The sequence below is a fragment of the Saimiri boliviensis genome, chromosome 5 (genome assembly GCF_048565385.1).
Source record: "Saimiri boliviensis isolate mSaiBol1 chromosome 5, mSaiBol1.pri, whole genome shotgun sequence".
NCBI classification, from domain to species: Eukaryota; Metazoa; Chordata; class Mammalia; order Primates; family Cebidae; genus Saimiri; species Saimiri boliviensis.
The window spans coordinates 128,183,181-128,198,277 of NC_133453.1; the positions used below are offsets into that span (position 1 = coordinate 128,183,181).

General features: G+C 41.5%; 1 protein-coding gene across 5 annotated transcripts in view; it reads right to left on the reverse strand.

Annotated features, from left to right (window-relative positions):
* Positions 1-2,650: 2,650 nt before the first annotated feature.
* Positions 2,651-15,097, reverse strand: part of SH3GL3 (SH3 domain containing GRB2 like 3, endophilin A3) — a 169,824-nt gene continuing 157,377 nt past the window's right edge. For 3 of the 5 annotated variants that reach the window (XM_074399946.1, XM_003921672.4, XM_010350204.3), the window contains one exon: positions 4,352-5,010. In XM_074399946.1, coding sequence (XP_074256047.1) covers positions 4,805-5,010 — 206 coding nt within the window. In that variant the 3' untranslated portion in view covers positions 4,352-4,804. Of the gene's footprint in view, positions 5,011-14,078; positions 14,276-15,097 lie in introns of all 5 variants that reach the window. The other 2 variants (XM_010350199.3, XR_012517823.1) reach the window with 2 other exon arrangements.

The window sequence follows — 15,097 nt, forward strand, 5'->3', positions numbered from 1 at the left end:
ATGATACCAATAATTTTTGGGGTATGATACCAAAAGTACAGGTAATGAGAGCAAAAATAAACAAGTGATATTACATCAAACTAAAAAGCATTTGCAGAGCAAAAAAATAACCAAATAAAAAACATATAGATTGAGAGAAAATACTTGCAAACCATATATTGGATAAGGGGTTAACATCTAAAATATATAAGGAACTCATACAACTTAAAAGCAAAAAAATAAAATCTGATTTTTAAATGGGCAAAGGATATGAATAGACATTTTTCCAAAGAAGATACGCAAATGGCCAGAAGGTACAAGAAAAGGTGCTCAACAACACTAATCATCAGGAATGTAAATCAAAACCACAATGTGGTACCACCTCACACCTATTAGGATGGCTATGCAGTGACAGTACAATTAAAAAGTGACCATGACACAGCTCCCTAAAAAAAAAAAAGACATAAGATAACAAAAGTTGACAAGGACGTGGAGAAAAGGAACTCTTTTACACTGTTATTGGGAATGTACATTAGTACAGTCACTATGGAAAACAGTATGGAAGTTCTCTCCAAAATTAAAACTAGAACTCATATGATTCAGCAATTCCATTTGATATGAAATCTATATGTCAAAGGGATACCTGCACTCCGCAGGTTCATCACAACATTATTCACAATATCCAAGATATAGAAACAACCTAATTGTCCATCAAGAGATGAATGGATAAGGACATTATGGCATATGGCATATACTGGAATAGTATTCAGAGATAAAAAGAAGGAAATCCATGAATAGGTTATGTTAACTTAATGTTTACTGAACATTATATTAAGTGAAATAAATCAGACACAAAAAGACGAATACTGTATGATTTATATGTAGAATCTAAAATAATCACATTCATAAAAGCAGAGAGTAGAATGGTAATTGGCAGGGGCTTGTGGGAGGTGGAACAAGAAAGGTGATGGTTAAAGGGTGCAAACTTTTAGTTATGCAAGAGGAGTAAGTTCTGGAGATCTACTCTGTAGTGTAGTGCCTATAGTTAACAATACTGTGTTGAACACTTAAAATTGCTAAAGGAGAAGATCTTATACTGTGTACTTACCAAAGCAACAATGCTACTAATAATCAGGGAATGGGAGGAAAAAATGCATAGTGAAACAGAAAGAGTAAGGAATTATATCTAAATATATTTGAATAATCATGTATTAAAGGTGACATTTTAATTCAATGAAAAAAGTGTAAATTATTGGCTAGACATTTAGTGGGAAATGTTATGTATCAACCTCCTTCATTTCTATAAAATAAATTCCAGATGACTTAAAGATTATTGTGCAATAAGAAAAAAAGTAGAAAATTCAGTGATTTTATACTATTAGAGTTGAGAAAGTTGAGAATAATGCTAGAAAATAGGAAGGAAAAGAATGATCGATTTGATTATATGCATTTTAAAAATATTGGTGTAACAGGCAGACAACACACATGTGTGCACATACATACACAAAGGGAATTGGCAAACTGGAGAATATATTTTAAACTTACATAATAAATAAGGGGGGGATCAAAGATAGTAATAAACTCATTAATCAGAGGGAAATGCTAATGGAAAAATAGGCAATGAATATAGTTAAGAACTAAAAATAGTCAATAACTATTTGAAAAGATCAACACCACTAGTAAGCCAAGAAATGCAAATTAAGCAATAGGGATATATGCTTTTACCTTTTTCCCTGTTTCAGATGGACAAATGTCAATAATTATTTTTACCCAGAATTAATAAGAATAGAAGCAAATGAATATCCACACACTGATATAAGAAATATAAACCAATGTAACCATCAGGAAGTTCAAGTATAATATGAAGGAAGCTAATTAATATACACATTTAAATATATCTAAGTTCAATATGTTTGTCATTTTGACCCAGTTTTTCTATTTCTAGAAATGTATCATAAGGAAATAATTGAAGTTATATAGAGAGAGGATTGTTACCTGTTTCTCTGTAATAGAAGAAAACTGGAAATGCATAACAATAGGTTAGTCAAATAAGTTATGACATAGACATATAATAAAATACCATGTAGCCAATAAACTCTTCAGACTTAGGTCTACAGTTATTAACATAGAAAGATAAAATCATAATATGGAACTCTCATTTGTGTGAATGAACATATATATAAATATATAAAATGGATAAAATTATGCAAGAACAAAACTGGTAGAATGAAAATGTTGATAATAGTAATTATTTTGAGGTTGTGGGGCTAAAGGTGATTTTCACTTTCTTCTTATGATTTTACATGTATTCTGAAGTTTTTTCTACAATATGCCTGTATTACTTTTTTTTTTTTTTTTTTTTTTTTGAGATGGAGTTTTGCTCTTGTTACCCAGGCTGGAGTGCAATGGCACGATCTCGGCTCACCACAACCTCCGCTTCCTGGGTTCAGGCAATTCTCCTGCCTCAGCCTCCTGAGTAGCTGGGATTACAGGCACACGCCACCATGCCCAGCTAATTTTTTTTCTATTTTTAGTAGAGACGGGGTTTCACCATGTTGACCAGGATGGTCTCGATCTCTTGACCTCGTGATCCACCCACCTCAGCCTCCCAAAGTGCTGGGATTACAGGCTTGAGCCACCGCGCCCGGCTGTATTACTTTTATAATTAGAAAAATACAGCTATTTAAATTTTAGAAATTGTTTTGACTTCTAAAAAATCAGGGATACATTTTGATGCAGTGGCTCATGCCTGTAATCCCTGAACTTTGGGAGGCCAAGGCAGGTGATTTTGTTGATGGATCTAGGCAAAGTAAAGTGAAAACTTTCTGGAAAGGACTTACTATTCTAGATGCCTTTAAGAACATTTGTGATTCATGGGAGGAGGTCAAAATTATCAACATTAACTGGAGTTTAGAAGAAGTTGATTTCCACCCTCTTGGGATGACTTTGAGGGCTTTAAGACTTCAGCGGAGGAAGTAATTGCAGATGTAGTGGAAATAGGAGGACTGGAATTAGAAGTGGAGCCTGAAGATGTGACTGAATTCCTGCAATCTCATTAAAAAAGCTTAAATAGATGAGGAATTGCTTCTTACAGATAAGCAAAGGAAGTGATTTCTTGAGATGGAATCTACTTTTGGTGAACATGCTGTGAACATTATTATAATGGCAACAAAGGATTTACATTATTACATAAACTTAAATGAGAGGACTGACTCAAATTTTGAAATTCTGTGTGTAAAATGCTATCAAGCAACATTGCATGCGACAGAGAAATCTTTCTTGAAAGGAAGAGTCAACCCATGCAGCAAACTTCAGCATTGTCTTATTTTAAGAAATTGCTACAGCCACCCCAGCCTTCAGCAACCACCACCCTGATCAGTCAGTGGCCATCAAAATCAAGACCTTCCAGCAGCAAGAAGATTACCACTTGCTGAAGGCTCAGATAGTCATTAGCATTTTTTAGTAGTGGTGTGTACTTTGGTTTTTTAAGAAGGACATATGCTCCTGCACATTTAATAGACTACAGCATAGTGTAAACAAATTTTTTTTTTAAAGTTCCAGGGTACATGTGCAGGATGTGCAGGTTTGTTACATAGGTAAACATGTGCCACTGTGATTTGCTGCACTTATCAACCCATCACCTAGGTATTAAGCCCAGTATACATTAGCTATTTTTCCCTCCTCCCCTCTCCTCACAACAGGCCCCAGTGTGTGTTGTTCCCCTCCCCGTGTCTATGTGTAAACACAACTTTTCTATACACTGGGAAAAACTCAACGCTTGCGTGACTTGTTTTATTACAATATTCGTTTTATTACAATATATTTGTTTTGTTTATTCGTTTATAGCCAGGACAGAACCTGCAATAACTCTGAGGTGTGCTTGTATGTTGCTGTTTGATTCTAGGTAAGCCAGTCAATGAGCCTCCTTCTTTTTAAATGAGAAATAATAGCTGGCCCTCCCCATAATAGGATTGTTGTGGCCTCCAGTGGGCCAAAGCATGTGACAAGTACATACCATAGGCAAGGTCAGGGTGCTCACGTTACTGAGGACTCAACCAACTCTTGACCATGCTACTTCCTAAGCATCCATAACACAACTTGCTCGAAAAACCCATCCAAAATGTGGCAGCAACAGAAGCTTGAGTTGGGGTCTTTTATAAATAAACTTGAAAGTAGATAGAGGGGCTTTCCATCCCCCAACTAGAAGGAGAATGAGTGTCATGTCTGAATCAGGAGGAAAGTGAAGGTTCCCATCAGGAGCCGTTATCTAAGCATCCGCGCTGTGACACTTTGGTCAGCCATGGGGCATGAGTTTGCAGCTGAAAGACTGTGCTTAAAATTCAACACTTCAGCGTTAAAAATAACCAAGGCCTTCTGCCAACACAGTGTGTCATGTTTATTGGGCTATTCACAGGTAAGCTGAAAATACAAAGAAAAGACCAGGTATCATCAGGAATGTCAAGAAACAAAATATTTAGCATTTCTTAGTTTCAGATGTTACCATTTCATTGCAGTTGAGAAATATAGGCCATCTGCTGACATAACTGCAATGGGTGAGGCTTATTTTTAGCAACAAGAAGCACATACATTTAACCAATGACTTTTAGGACAAGAAGCAAAAAAGAAAACAATATTTTCATGTAGCAAGGACAAGAAAATCATTTATACAAATTAAATTGATACAAAATACATTATAAAGAGAACACACGTAAAAAAGTCATTAAGTTGGTCAGCGAGCAAAGGATGTCACAGAACACCACACTGAGAGCACATTGGTGTGAATTCATTTCAGTTACGAAAGTTATGTCCAGTTTGTGTCACACAATTACTGAGGTAAAGGCACGATCACTTCAACATAATTAATGGGGAAGAATCCGGACTCCCCGTGCATCATCCCTTCATACCAGTTTTCGTCTATCTGATTGGTTAGCGTGATGATGTCCCCTTCTTTAAATCCTAATTCCCCTTGGTTCTCTGGCTCAAAGTCATAGAGACCACGACAGCAAGGCTGGTCCACGGGAATGTTAGAACCTGTCCACGTGACATGGAGACAAAAAGTAAAGGTTAATATGACCCATTATCCACGGGAAACTGGAAATGTGGAAAAGCTTGGAGAGACCCTGAACAGCAGGCCCTGCTTTTTTCCCATGACAAGGCCAGCTCCATCCAGCTCATGGGTGCTGTTCGTGGTCTATGGCTGCCTCAGCTCTCCCAGCTGCCCATGTTGACCTCATGAGCCCAGTGTCTTATCTTTTCAGTACTCCCAGGCAGAGAAGCCTTGCCCAGCCCATCTCCCAACTCCTTCTTTCTGGGAGCTTACAGTTTGTATGTAGAGACTGGAAAAGACACAAGAAACATTTATTACTTATTTTTCGAGACAGAGTCTTGCTCTGTTGCCCAGGCCGTAGTGCAGTGGTGTGATCCTGGCTCACAGCAACCTCTGCCTCCCAAGTTAAAGCAATTCTCGGGCCTCAGCCTCCCAAGCAGCTGGGACTACAGTTGTGTGCCACCACAGCTGCTAATTTTTGTATTTTTAGTAGAGGTGAGGTTTCGCCATGTTAGCCAGGCTGGTCTCAAATTCGTGGCTTAAGTGATCTGCCTACCTCTACCTCCCAAAGTGCTGGGATTACAAGCGTGATCCACAATGCCTGGCCGAGAAACGTTTAAAGAACAAGTAAGAGGTGTGTATCACCCATGGTTCAGGAGCTCTGGGGAGAGTGGGGCAGGGAAGATCTTGGTGGTCAACAAGATCTTCCTAGAGTATGGGCAGGAGGAGGGCCGGGAGGAGAGAAACCAGGACAACAAAGACAAGAATATTTACAGACCAGCCTGATGTCTGTTCCCAGAATAACATCAAAAACCATTTTTTTTCAAAACCAAATCATGCTAATTGTAAACAAAAAATACATGTATGCAAAATGGAGAAAGAAAAGTCAGAGCTATAACCCATTACCCCCGAGATAACTGGGCTAGCTTTGAGATTCCAGACGTTTTCATGAATATATTTGTGCATATATTTACATATAGTTGTTTTCATAAAAGATTCTTCACTTTTGATAGTTTTTTCTGAAGTAGTTTTTCTTTTCCCTAATAAGAAGACTAGGTACCACTAGTATAACCAGGAGATAAATGAGTATCATGTGTAGTTTTATTAGTAGTAGTATATTATATAGAGTTTATTGTTGTCTTAATTGTTGTTTTTCATATGAATTGGACTTTTTTTTTTTTCTTTGTTTTGAAGGAAAGTTACCCATTCTCTATGAAGGGAGACTGGTGGGCAGGGAGGCATTCCCAAACAAATAGTAAAGATAACTAAAACCTATTTATTGCAACACCCCCTCCACTGAAGTCATTTGTTGCCTATTTAAGGAAAGAATTAAAAAATGAAAAGTGAAAAGAAGGGGGAAACCACACCAAAGGAAAGACTTATCACAGGGTCGAGGACTGCGCAGTTTTAGGAAACTAGGTGAAAATGGGTATCTTTATTTCTTCATTGTGTTGCTCCCAAAACTTTAGCTTTTTAACTAGAGTTTAAAATGCTTTGTTTTTATGAAATTACTCAGTATCCTTTTAGTAATTTATAAGATTACTCAATATCTTTTTCCGTTAAAAGATCTGTCCTAGGCCATATATAAATTAATGTTTGGTTAGGTGGCATCTGTCTTTGAAAATTGTGATATTAATTATTTGTCTTAGAGATCAAAAGGTAAATAACAGATTTGATATGAACCCAGTTGCTTAAAATACCTTTTCGTTCTTTGGTATAAAACAAACGTGCTACCAGCACTAACATTGTATTTGTTTTAAAGTATATCTCTGTAGTCTTAAAAATGCAAATAAATATGGCTTAAATTTGAAAAAAAAAATTCTTCTTGTGCACAGCAGGGTGAACCTCTTCCAATTTTACTTTCAGTTACTGACTAGCTGTCAACTCTCGCAATGTAACACGTTTTGTCAACTAATCTCCTGTTGTTGGACATTTCAGGTTCTTCTTCTCTTCTTATCATCTCTTTTCCTTCCTTCCTTCCTTCCTTCTTTCCATCTCTTCTTTTCCTTCCTTCCTTTCTTCTTTCCTTCCTTCCTCCCTCCTTTTCTCTATTTCTCTTCCTTTTTCTTAATTTCTTTCTGTTGTCTATTTTATTCCCTCTTGGCTTTTAGAGACAATTCTTTGAAAAATAGCTTATACATAACTATCTACAAATGTGCACAATTAATTCCTGAGGATAAATTCCAAGAAAAGGATTTCATGGTTATAGAACACGAATTTTTTTCTAAGACATCTGATATTTAGTGTCAATTTATTTTTCTATTAGGTTGGTGCAAAAACAATCACCATTTTTGCCATTATTTTCAATGGTAAAACTCGCAGTTACTTTTGCACCAACCTAATGTCATTTTTCTTAAAATTTTTAGAGGTCCCTTTATACTACACATATTTACCCTTTATCTGCCATTTCTGGTACCAATATCATTCCCAACCTCTCATCTGTTCTTTTTTTGTTTTGTTTTTGAAGTTTGTGCCGGTGGTGGGGCAGGGAATGGGGTTTCTATTTTGTTTTGGCATGAATGCACAAATTTAAAAGAGTATAAGCCAGGCTTCCCCCAAACTACGGCCCCCTGAGGCCATTTATCCGGCCCCCCACTGCACTTCAGGAAGGGGCACCTCTTTCATTGGTGGTCAGTAAGAGGAGCACAGTATGTGGCGGCCCTCCAACGGTCTGAGGGACAGTGAACTGGGCCCCTGTGTAAAAAGTTTGGGGATGCCTGGTATAAGCAGTCAAACTAATTAGACTTTCTATTCATGGTTTATTCTCCACAGTCAATACTCAACTACATTTTATTCCAGTATTTTTATTTGATTTTTTTCATGTTAAAACTTTTACTTTTATGATACATTTGGATTTTGGCAAAACGAGGTAAAGATCTGAATTATACTGAATAATGCTTATGCAGTTATACCAACATAATTAAATAATCCATGTTTTCTCCAGTAATTTCAACTATTGCCTTTATCTTTAGCATATATTTAATTATCATGGAACTTAGATCTATTTTTCGATTTTCTATTTTGTCCCACTGACTCATTTTGATAACAGTATCACATAATTTTAAATATTTTAACTTTATAATAAATGTTAATAGGCTAGGTGTGGTGGCTCACACCTTTAATCGTAGCACTTTGGGAGGCCAAGTTGGGCAGTTCACTTGAGGCCAGGAGTTTGAGATCAGCTTGGCCAAGATGGTGAAACTCTGTCTCCAAAAATACAAAAATTAGCCGAGCATGGTAGCACATGTCTGTAATCCCCGCTACTCAGGAGGCTGAGGAGGGAGGATCACTTGAACCTGGGAGGCAGAAATTTCAGTGAGCCAAGATCATGCCACTACACTCCAGCCTGGGTGACAGAGCGAGACTCCGTCTCAAAAATAAATAAAATAAATGTTAATAACTAGTAAAACTAGTTCACAGTCACTACTCTTCTATTTTAAAATTTCCTAGCTATTCTCTTGAAGTCATTTAAACTAGGTGTATTTCAGTATTAATGTGACATGTTTATCTCACAAAAATCTCACTTCAATTTTGACTGGTTCACACTTTTTTTGAGTATTAATAAGAATAATTTTAGTTTTTTTTAAAATAAGTGACTTCTGGCATCCTATTTAATGCTTTCCATTTTTTTCTATTATAAGACATTCTCCTTCCTCTAGACTTCAAGTGAGAATTGAAACAAGTTTTGCTAGAGATTATGTTATTTCCCCACCAAGTCTTTCAGGTAAGTAAAGAGAGAAGGTAAATTTGAGTATTTCTGTGGCTGACCCACTGAGATGCCCCTTTGTCGTTGGGAGGGGTAGAGAGGTGACAGCATTGTGGGAGGAGGAAGGGAAGGGTTGGGGCAGTGGAGTTTCCTGCTGTGAGAAGGATTTTATTATGTTTGTTTAGACAGCTTGAAATTCAGGGAGTAGCACCTGTTTCTCTGAGGAACAGGGCGCTCTAAGGAGCCTTCGGCAGCAAAGTTCCTTAGGTTGTACCGAGGTGGCTTCCTGTTGCCTTCCTATGGCAGTGGGGTGTTCTCAATTTGGTAGCACAGTAAATAGCCCACTGTCCAGGTTGAACCCCAAATCAATGAAATCAGAAGCTCTGGTATCAGTACTTTTTGTTTCTCAGGTCCTTCCAATGTCCAGGTGAGGTTGAGAACCACCAGAGAAATGACCCTCCCCGCCCTTTCCCTCAAGGAAATATTAAGGTTAAAGAGACTCAGCTGGTGAGGAAAGGGAAGCCGGTAATAGCAGGGGAGCGCTTCTTCCTCTTTAGGGAGTCAGCTCCTGTCCCGAGTGGTGACTTTGAAACGCTAGACCCATCTGCAGTATAATCTCTATGATCTATGCAATGTTTCTGGCCTCTGGACAGCTCCTTCCATGACTGACCCCACCCCTGCCTAAGTCTGTGTATTCCTCCTGTCATAATGATGAAAGCTGAGGGGTAGAAGGCTATAGATATTGGGGCTTAGTTCACTATTTTCAATTTGAACAGAACATTCAATGATTTCAAACAAAGCATAGGGGAATACAGGGCTTATAATACAGAACTTTTCATTTTTCTTGGGTCATGGAGTACAAATATGGGTAGGCAGGAGGGGGCTGAGCACTGAAATGAGGGCAACCTGAGCTGCGAGTCAAGGTCTACTTTATTAATGTGTAACTGTTTTAATGTGGATTATTAAAATAATTCTTATTCTTCTAGCATTTCTCCCACTACTAGTTTTTAACAGGGAAGGGGTCAGGTGCCAAACCACACGGCAGTCTCTGGAAGCATTTCGTTGAACACAGAATGTTACTGCTGGAATTGAATTTGGCAGCACTCCCTTTTTGAAGGGAAGTCATCAGTGCCTCTGAGAGGTCACCATGGCCTGGCCCCAGGGCTACCAGCTGAGCCAGAAACAGGAGGGCTCCAGACCCCAGGCCATCACCTACCTTGCTCCACGTCACCTCCTACATATCTATGACACCGCAAAGCACTGCCAAGACATTTCATAAGCTGACACATTAACTACAGGGCTAATGACAGACAGACAGATGGAGGCAGACAGATAGATACATTTATATATTTCCCTCTCATTTACTCTATAAGCCACCTGCAATGACCAAGATACTTAGTGGCAGGCATACACTTGTGCAAGGCCACCACCTCCATGTGCAAACCTGTGTACTCGCTGCACACACAGAACACATCATGGAAACGCCGCATTACTCACGTCTCGTCATTCATTCTTGGCAAGGAACCACTGCCACATTGCCCACTTTGATATTCTGAGAGTTGGAAAGAGACCAGCACTCATCTCACACTCCATCAGCACCTAAACCCAAGACAGGCGTCTCTCCAGAGACCGCTGAGCAGAAAGATCCTGTTCGAGAGCTCCCTGACTCAGGCACTGCATGTACCCCTGGCCCTCCAGCCACCATGGGGCTGCCTACAACACTAAGAGCACTTGGTAAATCCACCCGACCAGAGCTCAGACTGGCTGCCCTGAATTATACAGGCAGCCAGATAATATTCTGAAGTATCAATGCAGTTTTCATTCTGGGTCATTTCTGTTGCCTGGGACCCCCAACCCAAGGAGCTAGGGCCTGCCTCCCTTGCTTGAGGGGGAGGAGGGAACCCAGACAGGAACAAAGCAGTCAATGTTTAGCTTTTCAGTTCCCAAATAATGCCATTTCAGTTGTGAAATGTTGTGAAAGCCAAGGCTTTTAGGCTTTCATGCTAGAACCAGGTAGGCTTTTACAAGTTTTGAGAGAGAGAAAAAGAGAGAGAGAGAGAGAGAAAGAGAGAGAGACTGACTCCTGGGTTCCAAGGAACTAGAGCTTGAAGAACTCAGAGCCTAACATTTTGATTACAAGCTATGGAGAGGGAGGGGCTGTTTCCTGCCACCCAGGTAAGAGATACAAGCTCTTCCTGGAGGCAGGGAAGGGGCCTGGAGTGAGAAAAGGATGGGCAAGAAGATTGCAATCCTCCTTGGATGCCACCCTGGGGAAGAGGGTCTTAGACTCCACTTCGCACAGAAATTCTGAGAGAAGGCAGCTCTCAAAGTTCTCTGGACTGACATGGGGGCTGGAGCCCAGTGGAAACGGGCCGGTGGGGTCACTAAGCAGAGGTGGGGCCTGAGGGTTGGTGGCTCCCTGTGAACTGTGAACAAATTCCCTCAAGTCCCCAGCAGAAGTGCTGAGGGGTCACGGAGGCCAGAGGCAGCCTGGGGGTGGTGACGCAGAGCTCCGAATGCAGACATTCAGCAACCAAGAGAGGGAGGCCTGAGCCACAGATGCCAGCAGGTCCTGGCCCAGGCCCCAGGCCTCCTGTGACAAGTCACCTCAGCTGTGGAAGCGAGCCTCCCTACCTGCTACCATGATGTTCTGTAAACTCCCCTCACATCCAGGCAACATCTTAGGACTGGACCAGGGGAAGAAAACCTTCAAGAAAAACCAACAGCCCTGGTAGGGAATTCTACTCTGAATTGACTATGTTTAAATCCCAAATTGCCTAAGTCATAAATGGATAGTCTATGCTTTCTATTGGAAGAGACTGAGCTACCTTGAAATGGCAAGATTATGTTTTTTTTCCACCATTAGAAGAAATGGAAAAAGTATTTTAAAACTTTTTTTTTTTTGGTCAACAGTAGAAATGGAAAAAAGATTAAGTTGTTTCCACCATTGGTCTACATAGAGACTCACAAGCAAGTTCAGTTCAGCTAAAGAGAAATTAAGCTGCTGCCCGCCTGAGTGACAGTGTGTGAATTTTCCCTTGACACAAAAGTCACCATGGATGGAGCCCCAAAGTCCAGGCAGAATGGGCTGGATTTCTTCACTGGAGGCTTCCAACTCTGTTAGATACAGCCTCTCCAAGAGGCCTGAATGGCTGCTTTCCCACCATCAGAAGCCAGCATCTCAGCTGAACACGTCCCTTAAGGAGACTGGTCCTACCTAGTGTCCCGTCTCTGTTGACAGACCTCTCCTCTTTCCCCTGTGGTTCTGCAGCTGGCTGTTCCTCATCCACCTCCACCTCCTTGCTCTCTCATGTTCAGTAGCTGGCACCTGGAATCACTGGGCATAGTTGCACAGGAGTTCCCAGCTGGCTGCTGTGGATCTGGGTGCCCTTGAACAGGCAGTAGAAACCCCTGACCCTGGGCTGTCTAGTGAGATGGCTTCAGCCAGTGCTGCCCTCCCCAAGTGGCCCTCTGTTTATTTTCTCTTACTCCCAAGACCTGGCTTCAACGAAACGTGAGAGCAGAGGTGGGAAAACATGGTCTTCCTTGTGAAAGTACTGAAACAAAGATTATTTTAACAGAGAAAAGGGAGTGTCCCTGTTAAATATTTATTATTCAAGCTCTGTTCCACACCATTAGAAAAAAGAGAGAGAGAGTGAGAGACCCTACCACAAGAGTTTAAGATGGCTGGTCAGTAAGTACTGTATCAGTAACACACAGGAGGAGGCAGGAAAACCACGTTCCCCCTGAAATAAACAGAACTTCCCTCTTGGCATGAATATGGTCCAGTCCCTCTTATTTTAACAGCAGGGAAATTTTTGCAGTGCCCCTCCCCCAACTCCACTTTATACACACACACACACACACACACACACGCACACTCACATATGTATATATTTGCAGAGTCTCTGCTGCTGCAAAGCGTTACTTGCATATGCAGAAATGCTGAGCATATTTTATTAAGGTAGAGGCGGTCCAATCTTACTATTCCTCAGCCCCACTCGGCTACAGGGATGAAATTATAACTCTCAGGTGTTAGTGTTTACCATGGGCCAGGACAATATTCTAAGTGCCTCAGAGATATTAGTGGATTTATGGATTTAATTCCCAGAGAAATCCTCTGAGTAGATAGCACTGTTTCCCCCAATGTGAGGGATGGAGAAATTGAGGCATAAAATTGAACACAATCAAGCCATAGCACTGAGACTTGACCTTGGGCCAGGTCCACAGTCTGTGCCCTTGATCCTTTACTGTGTACCCCCTCTGAAAATTGTTAGTTTGTAGTTTTATCCCCACTCTATCTTTTTTCTTTTTTCTTTTTTCTTTTTTTTTTGAGTGTGCCCTCTGTTGCTCAAGCTACAGTACAGTGGTCTGCTCTTGGCCTGCAGCCTTGACCTCCTGGACTCAGGCCATCCTTCTGCCTTAGCCTCCAGAGTACCTGGGACTACAGGCCTGCACCATAATGTCCGGCTAATTTGGTATTTTCTGTAGAGGTGAGGTCTTACTATGTTGTCCAGGCTGGTCTCAAACTCCAGGGCTTAAGTGATCCTCCTGCTTTGGCCTTCCAAAGTGCTAGGATTACAAGCATGAGCTACCATGCCGGGCCTTCTCCCACTCCATTTCTGAGCCAACCCCAGCCGATGGGGTGGCCATCACCTGGGCTTGGAATGAGCCTTTGGGTCCTCAGCTTGGCATACCTCAGACCTTGGAAGGCTCTCTAAGAGCATTCCCTATCTAAATCCTACCCAGATCCCCAGGAAGGTCTGTCCAGGTCCCACCTAGCCTTGCCTGTAGCACTCGAGGGATAACCTCCAAGCACTTAGTCTCCGTCCTGCCTTCCTCAGCGTGAGCTCTGTCTTCAATGTGAGCAGCTCAGGCTTCAGTTAAAAACAGTGCCCTCTCCAGGTGGCAGATTAGATACCAGAGTAGAGATGGCATCAGAAGGGACTGGCATGTCTGCAGTCTGGCCTGCTCATTCTCTTTCCCATATGCCAGGATCTCTAACCCTGACCTGAAGGGAGGTGAAAGTGAAAGGAGTGGTTAGTGGCGCAAGGGGCATCCTTCTCTCTGTTGCACTAAAAATCACAGCTCTTTTGTTGAACTTGGGTTCTTTTCAGACCACCAAAGGAGCCCACTGTGCTCACTCCTTTGCTGGCCTTGACTTTGGGGACTTCATGACCAGGAAGCATTTGGTCAGAGCATCCCCACTGAAAGGCAAACTGTGACCCCACATCCACACCTATTTTGAGGGGCAAAGAGGATGGAGAGAGAAGTAATTCACACAACGGCTGTCAACATAAGCCTTTGTTGGAATAGAAGGTATGGAGTCTCCCAGAAGCTACTGACCTGAGTAGGGCTCTTTGTCTTTTAGTAAATGCCCCAGACTGCTGTGTCTTTTGAGTGTTTTTGTTCCTGCTTTTTATAGTTTTTCTCTTGCCTCCCTTGTAGTCTGGCTGCGACCTGTCACTTTTTCCTGCCGTCAATGGCCTTCCCGAAGCAGTCCCTTGGGCCTTCCTAATCTGCTGGTTCCAGTCTGCTGTAGGCTGGGAAATCAGATAACCAATTATGTAACATTAACAGCGCTGCATTGTGGGCTCTTACCCTGTACCAACTCCCTTGCCCAGCACCCCTAATTCACATGATCTAATTTAATCCTTAGAATAATCCTGTGTGGCAGCAATGAGAATCCTCATTCATCAGATGATGAAATTGAGACCCAGAGGTGTGAACTGAGCTGAGATTTGGGCTTCCCTCTGATGCCAAAGCCCACTTTGCAGTAAGGCAGGTAACACCCCTTTGGGTTGGGTGGGCTCATATTCTGCTCACTTCCTGGCCTGAAGTCAGGAAATCCAAAGGTGTTACCTTATTACTTACACCACTTGTAGAGCAGCTGAGGAACAGAGAGGAGGGTACCCATTGATGGGGGGAGTCCATGGCCCAGTCAGGAATGGGACCCAAAGTCTCCTTCTGGGAGCTTTGGTTCCAGAACCCAGGTTACCTTGAGGTTTGACTGTACCTGCACCATCCAACTAGAGAGTTCATCTCCTACTATGGTGGCATAGAAACCCGATATGGAACCTTCAGGTTTATTTCTGGTTCCAATTCATCTTCAAACTCTCACCAAGTGTTTCAAAGCTTGGAGTCAGGAGCATGGAGCCAGGTACCATGCTCAACCTGTGAGATACCATCTCCTCTGAGTTCACACAAGCATATCTGGTTCAAACTCCCTTCAAAAGTTTCTTTTTTCCCATCTATAATCTCAAATTCTTATAGGAGAATTCGTTTGAAGAGCATACTTTCCCTCTATCTGACCCAGACACAACACTGGTGTCTAATGCTGACAGATCCACAGACACTATCTGGTT